Source organism: Suricata suricatta, chromosome 3 (genome assembly GCF_006229205.1).
Source record: "Suricata suricatta isolate VVHF042 chromosome 3, meerkat_22Aug2017_6uvM2_HiC, whole genome shotgun sequence".
Taxonomy (NCBI): Eukaryota; Metazoa; Chordata; class Mammalia; order Carnivora; family Herpestidae; genus Suricata; species Suricata suricatta.
This window is the reverse complement of record NC_043702.1, coordinates 174135202-174148619: the sequence shown is the minus strand read 5'-3', so window position 1 is coordinate 174148619 and position 13418 is coordinate 174135202. Positions and strand designations below refer to the sequence as shown.

General features: G+C 64.2%; 1 protein-coding gene across 1 annotated transcript in view; it reads left to right on the top strand.

Annotated features, from left to right (window-relative positions):
- Positions 1–13418, top strand: part of LMNA (lamin A/C) — a 17135-nt gene that overhangs the window by 681 nt on the left and 3036 nt on the right. The window contains exons 2-7 of the mRNA XM_029935991.1: positions 9907–10063; positions 11510–11635; positions 11857–12027; positions 12117–12242; positions 12689–12909; positions 13015–13237. Coding sequence (XP_029791851.1) covers positions 9907–10063; positions 11510–11635; positions 11857–12027; positions 12117–12242; positions 12689–12909; positions 13015–13237 — 1024 coding nt within the window. The remainder of the gene's footprint in view (positions 1–9906; positions 10064–11509; positions 11636–11856; positions 12028–12116; positions 12243–12688; positions 12910–13014; positions 13238–13418) is intronic.

Below are 13418 nucleotides of genomic sequence, written 5' to 3'. Positions count from 1 at the left end.
GCCCGGCGGCCCGGCCCGGCCCGGCCGCTGATAACTAGGCGTTACAGTCCCCTCCTTCCCCGGAACTGCCCCAGCGGGTGACTGGCGGTGCCAAGGGAAATCGTCGAGACAGGACAGAGAAGGGAGGGGTCTCTGGGAGAGGGTGGCGTGTAAAGGGAATGGTGGGGGCATCAGGGCCAAGTAAGGGCGGGTGGCAGGCCCGCATTCAGTCTGGGTGGGGGTTGCCAGCCTTTCGGAGCCCGGGGCAGGGTCTTGGGCAAGGAACAGCTGGCCCTGCCTGGTCTAAGTAATCTGGTTACTCAGGGACACATCGGAGTGGGTGAAAGGGTCCTGTTCCAACTTTCTTAGCAGGCTTGGCACTGTGCCAACTTAGCCCAGACTGTCTCTGGACACATGATGCCCATTATTAAGACTGAGCACCCGTGCTGGCAGGTGTCCAGGGGTGCTGGAGAGAGGTTCCCAAGGCAGGGACATGGAGGTGACCCCGGGGGCACTGCTCTTTTCGGGGATCTTTCTAAGAGTTGGGAAGCTCTCCCCCCACTCCCTCATGTCTGGGGCCTTCTCTGGGCTCTGACAGGCCCACGAACAGCTCCGGGAGCTCGGCTCCCCCGCAGCGCCTGCAGCCCTTGGCCTGCTTGGCCCAGGAATGCAAGAGGGGGAGGGAGACCCGGTGAGGAGGCCCGGGAGGTTGTCCACCCACCCAGGTCCCAGGCACCCGCCTTGGCCCTCCGCCTGGGGTCTCCAGGGTTCCGGGCTGCGCTGCTCCCTGCTGCCCTGCCTGGGTCGAGCCACTTTCATTTCCGGGCTAGCCCAGTAGTCTTTGCGCTGGCCCAGCTGCTAGGCCGCTGACGTTTTTTGATCTTTGCCTTATGAAGCCGCTGGAGCACAGTGACATTTTTGAAATCCAGCCGTTGGAAGCTTCAAGCCACTCCTACCTCACCCATCCCTGCCCCACCCTACCCCACCCCGCTTGACTCCTCCCTCTTTTCTAAAAAGGCCTTTGGAGTCTGGAAATGTGGGCCCTCTTTTCCTAGCCCCTGAGCATTTGCTTTCCTCCTCTTTCCTCCCCTTTTCTCTGCGACCACCCGAACCAAAGAGCCTAAAGGTGCTTGAGGTCCCTGGGCTGGGGGCCCCCTGGCTGGACTTCCTCTCTTCCCCTCCCTTGTAATCCTGCTCTCCCAACGCTTGCTCTCCCAGGAGCCTCTCTGTGTCCAGTGCTCTTTCTGCCCTCCACTGACCGGCCCCTGGCGGTGGGCACGGTGGATCCATGCCCCGGCGGAGGGTAGATGGAAACTGTGCACAGACACAGGTTGACTGTTGCCAGAAGTCACTCCTGCCTTTTTGCACTGGTAATCTGACCAATCTGACTTAGGTCACGGGACAGACAGGCAAGCTAGGGGGGCCCCAGAGAACTAAACTAGCGTGCTCAGCAAAGCCCCCCTCACCGGCTCTCCTGCAGGCCCTTCTCTGCGGGCATCGATTGGAAATCAGGATGAGCAGCGTCTGTGATCCCTTACTAACCCAGCCACACCACCTGTCTCCTCTGCCTCCTGGTGCAGCTGTCCGGGCCTGTGACACCAGGCGGTGCGGCACGTGGGGCAGGGGCGGGGGTGGTGTGTGTACTTGTTATATTTAGCCACCTGCCTCTCTCTCCCCCACTGATCCTGGCTGGGGAGGCTGGGCTTCCGGAAAAGGGGGGTGGGGCTGCACACCTGGATCCCAGGTTGATGGGAGGCCAGGTGGAGACAGAGGGGGCTCGGACTGGGCTGTCCATCCCCTCCCATGTCCCCAGCAGGAGGACCCAGGATTTTCGGCTTCTCTTTGTGCGTGCTGTGCTCAGGGTGAAGTGGCCCGGAGTGGAATGGAGGATTTGGGAGAGGGAGGAAGGTATTGTCTGGACTCCCCACCGAAGCTTAAGGAGAAGGTGTTGTCTGGTTTAATGTTTAATTAGAGCTCAGAGTTCAGGGCCAGGCTTCAGGCTGGGATGCGGAGCAGTCTGTGAGATCCTGGGGCAACCCCTGACCTTGCTGGTACCTCGACCACACCCAGGGGCTTGGGGCGCCCTCTCGCAGGGCTGGGCTATGGGATCCAAGCAGAAACAATACCCCCAGCGCCCCCACCCCCCACATTCTGTCTGTTCAGGAGTCTGAAACATTTGGACACCCAAGTGTGGTGAAAATGAGGAGCCAAAAGCCCCAGGCAAGCCCCCTCTGGGGTCCAGGCTTGGAGTGGGGCCCATCCCAGGCAAGACAGCTGGGCGGATGACTGCGAAGCTGCCCCCTCCCTTCCACCCTCAGGGCCTTGCGAGAGCCTGAGACCGGGAGGGGACAGCACATGTCTGAAGGGGAGGGATGGGGGCCTGAATGTCTGCATCTTCTGCCCCTGCTCCCCTCCGCCTGCTGGGGCCTTCCTGCCTCCTTCCTGAGGACCTCTGGTGGCAGCCCGGGGCAGGGGCCCTCGGCCGGTGTGCAGCAGGTGGCTCTAGGGCTGAGTGGCCTGGCACGGGGCCCTGGTTTGTGTCTTCCCGTGTGGAGTCCATGGAGGAAGGCTGAGTCAGAAGTGGGGAGACCCTGGGCCCGCAAAGCAGAAGCACTTCTTCCCCCCGGACGAGTCTGGGTGCCCGACAACTTCCTGTATTGTCTGCCTTCTGCAGCCTCAGGGGGGATGGGCAGGAGAGCATGGGCCTGGGCTCATCCCTGCTCTCACGGGGACAGGAACAGAGATGAAAAGACTTGTCTTGTGTCACACAGCAAGAGAGCGGCAGGTTGGGACTTGAGCACGGGCTTCTGACTATGTCATTAAGCCTTCCTTCTTTAGCTTAGGGGACAGGTTGGAGGGTCCTGGGGCCGGGGCGGGGGGTGGGGGCTGGCCAAGGCTCCTGCAGTCTGGAGATTCTGGCCTGAGACCAGTGGGGCCAGTGATGCCTGAATGTTCTGCCGTCCTGTTCACACCGATCCTTCGCTCTGCCCTGTCCCTGGAAAGACCGAAGACCCTGCCAGGACTTGGACCCTGGGACACAGCTCCGGGAGGCTGGGCATGCCCGTCTTGAGGCTGGCTTGGGACTTGTGGGCGGTATCGACCTGGACCCCAAGGAGGTCGTGCCCTTTGGCAGAGACCCAGGGATAACAGGGGGCCTCTGAGGGTACCCGGGCCCAGGCCCTCTCCCGAGGGAGCCCCTGGAGGGAGCCCCTGGTGCCGTCTCTCCCTGCCACTGCCCCCCCACCTGAAGTCTGCATTCTGATCCCGAGAGAAAGAAGGTGCAGCTAAAGTCAGGGACGGAGCACCACTTGGGAGCCCAAGAGGAAGAGAAGGGATGGGGACTCCTACTCAGTCCCTGATTGCTTTCTTGTGACCGAGGCCCCGGCTGGCACCTCCCCGGCCTCCGTTCTGAGACCTCCTCTTGCACAGGGCACGCCCATGCCTCAGTCCTACCCCCTAGGGATTCAGTAGTTCAGTGTCAGGGCTGAAGCCAGGGACAGCTGGGGAACAACTGGGAGGGGGTGCCTTCACCTAGCAGCTGTGCCTCTGCTCCCCTCCCCCCGCCCGCCTCCCTACCCCCGGCCACCCACCAGGTCGGCCTGAGACCTGGCGCCAGCGAGCTCACCCCATTCCCACCTCCTGGAGCCCCAGGGCCCCTGAAGGCGAGGCAGGCCACCTCTAACATTCTTGTAAATGTCTGGAGAGAGGTTGCAGGGTCTTCTGTCCCTTAACAAGAGGTGAGGTGGTCCACTAGCCAAGTGACAGGTTGTATGAATGAGGTAGTGGTAGGCCCTCGGTGTCCTAGGCTTGGTCCTGCCACTAAATTGCTGTGTGACCCCGAGCAAATCCCCTCACCTCTCTGGATTTCCCTAGCTATGAAATAAAGGGCTTATGCAGAGACGCCTCACAGAGTAGTACTGTGACCCACAGAGCGACAAAATCAGTCCTCCACAACGCCGCCCCGCTCTGTGAACGACAAATGTACTTAATGTGAACATAATGATTGGCCAGTGCTGTTCTCAATAGAAATCTTCACCATGAGCCGCGGGGTGAAGTGTGCGGACACGCTTGCTTCTCTGTTTCTCAGAGTTTGTTAGGAGCACGTAATTACAGCTTTATGCCCTTGGCTTCTGTTTCTATTGCTGGTAAGAAAGGACAGCGCGTTGTGACGTCTGCCCTCTGAGGACAGTGGGAAGGGCTGTGCAGGGGAGAAAGCCTGCGCTGGGGGAGCGGGGAGGCCCTGGGAGAGACAGGGCTGTTACCGGAGAGCCGGCCCGGGTTGGACACACGTGTTTGACCTTGGGTCGCCTACCTGCTTCCTTCCCTGCACCCTTTTGCCTCCCCTGGGGCTGGGCTCTGAGGGGGTCTTGGAAGGCGACAGAGCTGGGGAAGGAGGGGTGCGGCAGAGAAGGGGTGCTCCCTGTCCCCTGGCGGGGGAGGAAGCCGGGACTAATTCTGGCTGGGATCCCAGGCCCCACAGGAGCTGAGTCATGGCGGAGGGTGGAGTGGAGCAGGAGACCCTGGGCTGTCCTGTCAGACAAGAGAAGGCTCGGGTCGCCCTTTGATGGAGAGTTAGCAGCCAGACATGGGGGTGGGCCCCCCACGGGGGACATGGAGGGGACAGAGCACATGTGTCCCTTTAGGGCTGCATCAGAGGGGCTAGAGACCCTCCTATCAAGGAGCCTGGTTGCTGGGCAGCTGGGCAGCTGGGCGGAGAGGCATCCCAAGGCGTCCTTGTGCCGAGACCCGAAGGTGGCACCTCTGTGCCTGCAGCTTCCCTCTGGAGCTGGAATGCGGCGGGACTGGAACTCCCAGGCCCTCCCACTTCCTTTGCTGATCTTGGGGTGCCGCTCCCACCCTGTCTTGCTGTCATCAGGGATAATAGTCCAGATAGAGGGTTAACACGTCCCAAAGAAGGGGCTCCTGAGTCAGTCTCTGTGGGGATCCCTACGTGTCCCTTATTTGGCCAGTGGCCTCCCTCTCTATCCCCGCCCACGACATTCTGCCTCTTCCTATGCTTAGGCCACGCCCCAGGCCTCTCCTTCTCTTGATTTGTCCCCAGGCCCCTCCCTGCATTTCTGTGACAACGCCAGAGTGACTTCTAGAGAGTCAGGCCAAGAAGAAGGAAAGCGGAGTTGGCAGGGACCCTGAGTGAGCAGTTGGTCAGGAAGCCGGCTGCCTGTTGTCCAGGACCCCGGGCCCGGCTCCTGGCCGCAGGCTCCTGCCGCCGTACAATGCCACGTTGATCCACCCGGCAGCTGTGACTCAGGCCTGGCCGGCGGCCAGCCCCAGCGCCTCTGCTGGAGTTGCGTCTGAGCATGTCCACAGGCCTCCCGGCCCTTCTCAGCACTGGCCCCTCTCCCCCAGCCCTCCCCCTGCCTACAGTTACCACCTGGCTTTGTCTGGGAGGCTGGGGGGTGGGGCAGCTGGGCCCCGACCCCAGGCCTGTGCAGTGGGCGGAGGCAGAGCCAGGCCTGCGTGGGGAGTTCGGGGTGGGGTTCACCCTGAGGGGCCTACCTGCGCTTTCGGCCCTGAGGCGCCCAGAACGCCAGCGGGTGGGGTTTGGAGAAAGCTCCTGGAGCTTCGAAGGGCCTGGAGCACCTGCTCCCCAGCTTCTCTGTTGAAGGTCTCTTTTCCAGACAGGGCTTCTGCCGTGAGCGCCAGCTGTCCCCGCCTTCCCACACCCTGCCGTCACCAGAAGGTAGTGGCGCACCCACAGACCAGCCAAGAAACCCAGCAGCGGGGCCTTTTCGGGGTCGGTGTCCCGCGCCACCGCTTCACGCCCCGCTGTGGGAGTGTGCACGTTTGGGCTGTGTCACCCCGGGATCGGGGAGGCAGAAGTCGACCCCTCTCCCAGGCTGTCCTCTGGTGTGCTCGTGTGCCACCCTCCTCACCCCCCCCCCCAGGTGTACCACGCCATGCTCAGTGCTCTGTCCCTGTCTGCTGTGTCCGTCCTCCGGTGACCCAGAAGGCAGGTTGCCTGAGCCTTCCCTGCCCAGGCCTTGGTTTCCTCACCGGTAGAGGTGCAGGGGCTGGCCCACGAGGAGGCAGCTGGGAGACTGGAGCTGTGGCCTCTTCGCACCTGGGCATGCTGGGCACAGCCTGGAAAAGCCCCAGGGCCTTAGTGGACAGATAATAAAATGGCAGGTGAAAACGACAGCTGAGGACAGCTGAGCACATGTGGAGGGCGGGGACTAGAACCTCAGGGCCGAGGCTCCATTGCCCAGGGAGGTGGATGTAGATAGACTGCAGGGGGAGGAGCTGCAGGAACAACGGGAGGGGTGGCCCAGGAGCTGCCCCTCATTGGCAGGAAGTCGGCTTGGGCCCAAGTCTGCAGTCCCGGGAGAAGAGGGAACAGCTGTGGCCCTGCTGCCCTCCCGCCCATCCATTCTGCCATGGGGGCGCCCTGCCCTGGCCCAGGGGGCGCCTTGCACTGCCCTGCCCTGCCACAGGGGGCGCCCCGCCCCACCTTGCACTGCCCTGCCCTGCCCTGCACTGCCGCAGGGGGCGCCCTGCCCTGCCCTGCACTGCCGCAGGGGGCGCCCTGCCCTGCCGGGCTCAGAGACGTCGGTCTCCCTACCCTCCCGCCCCCCGACTCTTCTCTCTCGTCCTGGGGTCTCGCCATGGGGAACTCTGTGTATCGGTGAGGCTGGAGGGGACCGGGTCGGGAGCCCCTGCACGGCTGGGCCAGCTTCCGGAGGCACCATGGCCGGCTTCCCATCCCCCTTGTGTGTTCAGCGCGGCGCGAGGTCTCTGTCCCCGTATCTCTTCCTCAGCCCAGGGGAGGAGGAAGCGAGCGCCTAGCACGTTGTCCCCAGCAACCGGGCCCAAACAGGCCTGGGCGGCCTGGCTTCCATATCTGGCATCCGAGCTGGGCTGAGGAGGGTGACTCAGCGGGCGGGCCCCTCCTGGCCCCGTGCCCAGCCGGCCCCTTTGCTGCCCCCCGACGGCGGGTGCGCCGCCTCCGCCCGGCAGACCCCCAGTCCCAGCCCGGCTCTCTGCGCCCTGCCCTCCCTCCCCCTGCCCCCAGATGGGAGCTGCCAGTGGTGGGAAGAGTCAGAAACAGGATGCCCAGCCCTTGTGGCCTCCTGAGGCCCCTGGGATGCAGCCCTCTCGTGCTGGAGGAGCCTGGACGTGAGGGTTGGGCAGGACGTGGGCAAAGCCAGGGTCTCCCCTGTGAGCGCTAGAGGATTTCCCGAGCCGGCCTGGGTATTGTCTGCCCCAGGATGAGTCACCTGCAGCCCAGCTCCCCACCCTCCGCTCGAGGGGGCCCTGGCACCTCAAGTGGGGACAGTCTGCTTGCGGTCCCTGCTGGTGCTGAGGACCCCGAGTGGGGAGGTGGGGCGGCTGGCAGGGGGATGGGGAGGCAGGAGAGGTGCTGGGCCCTGCCCCACCCCCAGCCCTCTTTTAGGGTGTGCGTGTGGCTCCCCAGCTACAACTCCTGAAGGCTGAGTCATGAGCCTGTGGGTGACCGTGGCTTCTTCCCCACAGATGGGAGCTCCCCAGCCTGACTGAGAAAACCGCAGGGGCCCCTTCCCCTCCCTGCGTGCTGGCGGTTTCCCCTGTGGGCAAAGCTGGTCTGGCCTCAGGCCCCCTTATTGGTTGGGAGGCCCCCAGCCCCGCTGGCTGCCCGGCGACTGACTTGCTGCCGGCCCCTGGACGTGCTCTGTGCCTCGGTGGCCCCCATCACACGGTGACGTGCAGGCAGCTGGGCAGACGGAGCACGCCCGCCGACGTTCTGAGCAGCGCCTGCTCCACGCGGTCATGCTAACTGCTGTTGTGGCCCCGCACGGGCTCCGGGAGGCCAGGAGGCTGAGGGTGGGTGGCAGGCTGAGGGCCTGCGCCCACTCCTCTGTTCTGCTCTGGTCTCCATGGGCCGGGAAGGCCTTTCCCCAGAGATGCCGCCTGAAGTCTGGGGCAGGGCTGGGGGGCTCCTTCGTGCCTCCCCCAGCCCAGGCCACCCCTCTTCCTCCTGTGGCCGTGGAGGGTGGTGTGGCAGAGGGGAGGAGTCCCCAGCAGCAGAGTGGGTGGGCTGTGACCCTGTCCCTGCTGCCATCGTGTGCAGCACTCGACAGGGGCCATTTGCTTCCCTCCCCTGCACCTCAGTTTCCTCATCTGTACACTGAGGGCTTGAGCTGGCCTCACGCTGAGCTCCCTGCAGCTCTCCAAGTGCTGAGAGCCGGCGTGGCCGTGGCCGACAGCCTGCAGGCTGGGGACGCCTCTGCTGGGCAGGCCCCTGCCTGGAGCCGGCCCAAGGAGCCGGGAGCCTGCGCTGCCGAGAGCTTCACTTTACCAGCGGTTTCTTCTTTTTCATCCACCCCCCACACCCCTGCAGCTGGCTCAGCTTCGGAAAAGTTCTGAAGTCATGGAAAGTTGGGGCTGTGCTCCCAGCCAGGGGCTGGGCCAGATGGCAGCCAAAACCTGAGCTGGGTTTTGACTTTATTTTTAGCTTTTCTGGCTGAGCCGGAGGAGGGGAGACATCCTCCAGTTCTGGAAGGGCCTCTTTTCACGGGAGACAGACACTGTTGCCTGTTCAGAGGTGTGGCCAGAGCAGTGAGATTGTGGGGGAGGGGACGTCTCCCTCCAGGTCTTCTCTCCACCTTGCCGGGTGTCATTGTGTCCCCGTCCTGGTGGAGCCCATCTGGAAAGTCCTGAGCTGGTGGCAGGAGAGGGCTGCCTGTCCGGGGCCCTCCCTGCACGGCCTCCTCCAGGCTGACCTCCGCCACTGCGCCGTGTCCCCCTCACCCATGTCACTGTCACCACTGGGCTCCTTGGAGCGTAGGGCTTTTGCAGAGGTGAAAGATGCTGGCAGGGCCACTTTGCTGCTTCCCGGGGCAGAAATTTCCCTGCCTGCCCACATTTGGTTTTCCTTATTTCCCTTTTGCCATGTGGGCTCACGCTCCAGACTTGGGAATTACTGATGGCAGCCAGGGCCAGGCCCCCTGGGTCTTTCCCTAGATCTGCTGCTTGCTCTCACCAGATGCTGGTGGGGTGATCATAACATCTGGAAACTTCTTGGGTTCCCCAGAGGCATGGACCCCTCTGTTCTCCAGTTCAGTATCGTTGGGGCCCAGAAAACGGAGGGAAGTGGGAGAGGCATCCCCTGTGTATGTGCTTATTTGGCTAAAGCTTTACCCACTTTGAGGAGGGGGAGGTTCAAGTCTGGAGCCCAGATGGACCTGGAGGCCCAGGGGGCACCTCTGGAGCCAGATGCTGAGGCTTGTGGCCAAAGGGTAGGCTTTAGCATTCTTGAGCTCTGTAAGGGCTAGAGGGAGGGCGGCTGGACCCCCACGCTTGGCCCCAGTCACGGGACGCAGCCTGGGTCTGGAAAGGGAGGGGCCAGCGCGAGGCCTCGTGGTCCTCATTCCTGACTCTTAACCAGACTTTCCCTTTGCACAGTCCCCGTATGTAAAAGGGGCCAGGAGAGGTGACCGGTACTTTGGGGGCTCCGATTGAGAAGCCGTAGGGATGCCTGGACCGCAGGACTGGGAGGCTGGCTGGGTCCCTGCAGGCTGGATGGGCAGGAGGTGGAGTCAGGGAGTCAGTTAAGGCCCTGTGTGGGAAGGGGCAGGAGACAAAGGTGCCCCTGTCTCTTTGGGAAGGAATGGGAGGAGAGAGAGGGAGAGGCATTGATCTCACGGGATTGCGCTTTGCCCTTGGCCCCAGGCACGTTCCTGAGCACTGAGTCATGGGAAGGGTGGAGAAGCCAGAAGGGGGTTTTGGGGACCTTGGGGGAAGTGGGAGTCCAGTCGCAGAGACGGGCAGATGCCGACAAACTACAAGCAAGGGCGCCCTCTCCTGGCAGTTTGAGGGACAGCCAAGCCAGGCCCCGGCTGGGCTGGCTGCCTGGGAGGTGGCTTCTGGCTCTCCCTGGGGAACCTGGCTGTCTCTAGGAACTCTAAACCCTCTCTTCCCTTGCGTCTGTAGCAATACCAAGAAGGAGGGCGACCTGATGGCCGCCCAGGCCCGACTCAAGGACCTGGAGGCTCTGCTCAACTCCAAGGAGGCTGCACTGAGCACCGCGCTCAGCGAGAAGCGCACGCTGGAGGGCGAGCTCCATGACCTGCGGGGCCAGGTGGCCAAGGTGAGGCCACCCCCAGGGCCCCTGTGACCCCACCTCCTCCCAGAGAAAGGCCTCCCCCGCCGTGCCCACCCTTGCACCCCACTTGCTCTCCGAGGCACCTGGCTGTCCCGTTGCATGGACAGGGCACCAGAGCCCTCCTCCCGCCTGGCGCCACTTCCCCCGTCCCTGGCCACCTCCTGCCCGTGCACTGGCGCAGTGGGCGTACGCTCGTCCACAGCTGGGCTGCCTGACCAGGAGCATGTGCACTTGACCTCGGAGACTCACGCTGGGCATACAGCTTACGCTAATAAGTAAAATAGTCTGCAGACGTTTCCACTGAAGTCTGCACCGAACCGTGCCCCCACTGGGTCCCTCCTGGTCTGGCTGTCCCGTGAGAGAGCCAGCCGGAAGCTGAAGTGGATGATTAATCACACTCAGGACGTGTGTTTTTTTGTTTTTTTTTTTAATGTTTTTTATTTATTTTTGATACAGAGAGAGACAGAGCATGAGAGGGGGAGGGTCAGAGAGAGAAGGAGACACAGAACCAGAAGCAGGCTCCAGGCTCTGAGCTAGCTGTCAGCACAGAGCCTGACGCGGGGCTCGAAGCCACGAACGTGAGATCTGACCTGAGCCGAAGCCGGAGGCTTAACCGACTGAGCCCCCCAGGCGCCCCGGGACATGTGTCCTTGACGCCAGGCTCATGTGTGGCTGCGTTTACTTCCAAAGCACTTTTCTGTCTGCCCTGTACTCTTGCCTCTCACGTCTAAGAAGCCGGCTTGCTCCCGGTTCTGCAGCCTCACTGCTCAGAGCAGGGCCAGGACAGCGGTCAGGGGCCAGGCTCTCTGGGCCCTGCCCTCTCCCAGGCCCCCCCGACCCAGTGCACCCAGCACACGGGGGACACCGGCGGGTTGAGTGCTAGGCCTGGGCTGGAACCTTCTCCAGGCCTCCTGCCCGCAGGTGCGCCGGCCAGAGGGCCTTTCTGGGACGTGAATCTGGGAGGGGTGCTCTGCCACTCAAACCTCAGACATCTTTCTGTGGCAGAGAAGGGGACACCTCTCCATGGTTCAGCCCCTGCATTCCCACGAGGCCGCCGCCCCGTGTCTCCCCCGCTGGGCCCTGCTGGCTCTGGCAGTACTGATGAGGGCCCTACGGCGCCGCGTGCCTCACCCCTCCGGGCCTTTACACGGGCTCTTCGCTCCTGTGGTCACGGCGGTGTCCGCACCCCCACCCCCGACCCTGGGCATGTCCCATGAGCCTGTCCTGCAGGCCTCACCCCTTGGAGGCCTCCCCTGCCCCGCTCTACGACCCCAGGCACGCTGTGCTGCACTCGTCCAGAGCACTTGCTGTGGGGGGGCCTCCCTTCTTAGTGCAGCACCTGCCCAGGGTGGTCCTGGTGAGGGAGGGGACCCCGCTCTCTCTGTGACGGCTGAGGCTGTCCATCCCTCACCTATGCCTCCTTCCTCCCAGCTCGAGGCTGCCCTGGGTGAGGCCAAGAAGCAGCTCCAGGACGAGATGCTGCGGCGGGTGGACGCAGAAAACAGGCTGCAGACACTGAAGGAGGAGCTGGACTTCCAGAAGAACATCTACAGCGAGGTGGGGGCTGTGCCCTGTGCGCTGGAGGGACAGGGCTGGGGGGCAGCGGTGGGCAGAGCTCCCCTGCCCGGCTGCCGGAGCACAGGGTGTCCAGCACCCGGCCCCCAGCGTACAGCGGGGTGCCAGTGGCCCCGCTTGGGGCCAGGATGGGGCAGGGGGACCCGGGCCGCCTCATCCTCCGAGGCGGAGTTCTGATCTGGGCTCCACATCCCACCGCGCAGGAGCTTCGTGAGACCAAGCGCCGCCACGAGACCCGGCTGGTGGAGATCGACAACGGCAAGCAGCGTGAGTTCGAGAGCCGGCTGGCTGACGCGCTGCAGGAGCTGCGGGCCCAGCACGAGGACCAGGTGGAGCAGTACAAGAAGGAGCTGGAGAAGACCTACTCCGCCAAGGTGCCGCCCCGCCCCTGCCCCCGCCCTGCCCCCTGCCCCTTGCGCCCCCCCTCACTCCCCGTGGCCCTGACCCCGCACTCTCCCCGAAGCTGGACAACGCCAGGCAGTCCGCTGAGAGGAACAGCAACCTGGTGGGGGCCGCGCACGAGGAGCTGCAGCAGTCTCGCATCCGCATCGACAGCCTGTCGGCCCAGCTCAGCCAGCTGCAGAAGCAGGTGCGGCCCACATGCCCGGCCTCACCTCTGCCCCCCATCCCACCTCTGTCCCACCCAGAGCCAGTGGCAGTGGTCAGGTGGGATGTGCAGGGCCCGGAGGGGGGCAGGTAGAGGTGAACGCCAGAACGTGCCCCAGGACCACAGGCTGCCGTGACCTGGCTGCTGCTCCGGGCCTCTTTTGTCGCCTGAGTGACCCTCACCCCTGAGAGCCTTGGCCTCCCAGTTTGAAAACGGCGGCTCCACCTGCCCTCTAGGAGGCCGGTGTGCGGCGTTTAGGCCTCCGCATCCTCCCGGCTGGCCGTGCATCTGTGGCCGCAGGTTCCAGGCTCAGAACCAGGGCCTCAGTGAGATGCAGGGAAGGGCTTCTGGGGGCTCTGGTGTGGCAGGAACCTGGGGTGGGCGGCCCAGGGGCCTTGGGAGCTCACCAGACCCGGCCCCTCACCCAGCTGGCCGCCAAGGAGGCGAAGCTGCGGGACCTGGAAGACTCGCTGGCCCGGGAGCGGGACACCAGCCGGCGGCTGCTGGCGGAGAAGGAGCGGGAGATGGCGGAGATGCGGGCGAGGATGCAGCAGCAGCTGGACGAGTATCAGGAGCTGCTGGACATCAAGCTGGCGCTGGACATGGAGATCCACGCCTACCGCAAGCTCCTGGAGGGCGAGGAGGAGAGGTGGGGCCGGGCGGGCCGCTAGCGGGATGTGGCGGTGCTGCCGATCCCCCCCACCCCCGCCCGTCTTGACGAGGCCCCTCTGTGTCCCCTCTGTCCCCTCGCCAGGCTGCGCCTGTCCCCCAGCCCCACCTCCCAGCGCAGCCGCGGCCGCGCCTCCTCCCACTCCTCCCAGACGCAGGGCTCAGGCAGCGTCACCAAGAAGCGCAAGCTGGAGGCGGCCGAGAGCAGGAGCAGCTTCTCACAGCACGCTCGCACCAGCGGCCGCGTGGCCGTGGAGGAGGTGGACGAGGAGGGCAAGTTCGTGCGGCTGCGCAACAAGTCCAGTGAGGTAGGCGCCGCCCCCCCCCAGCCCGACACATCCCCAACCCCCCCCCACTCCCGGGGTTCCAGCTCCAGAGGCTCTGGAACCGGCCCCCCCCCCCGCCCCCGGCTGTGAGCCCACCCCCACCCCGCGCAGCAAGCATCCGAGATGAGTAATAGCCCCTCGGCCTTTGAGTTGGAATCGGAGC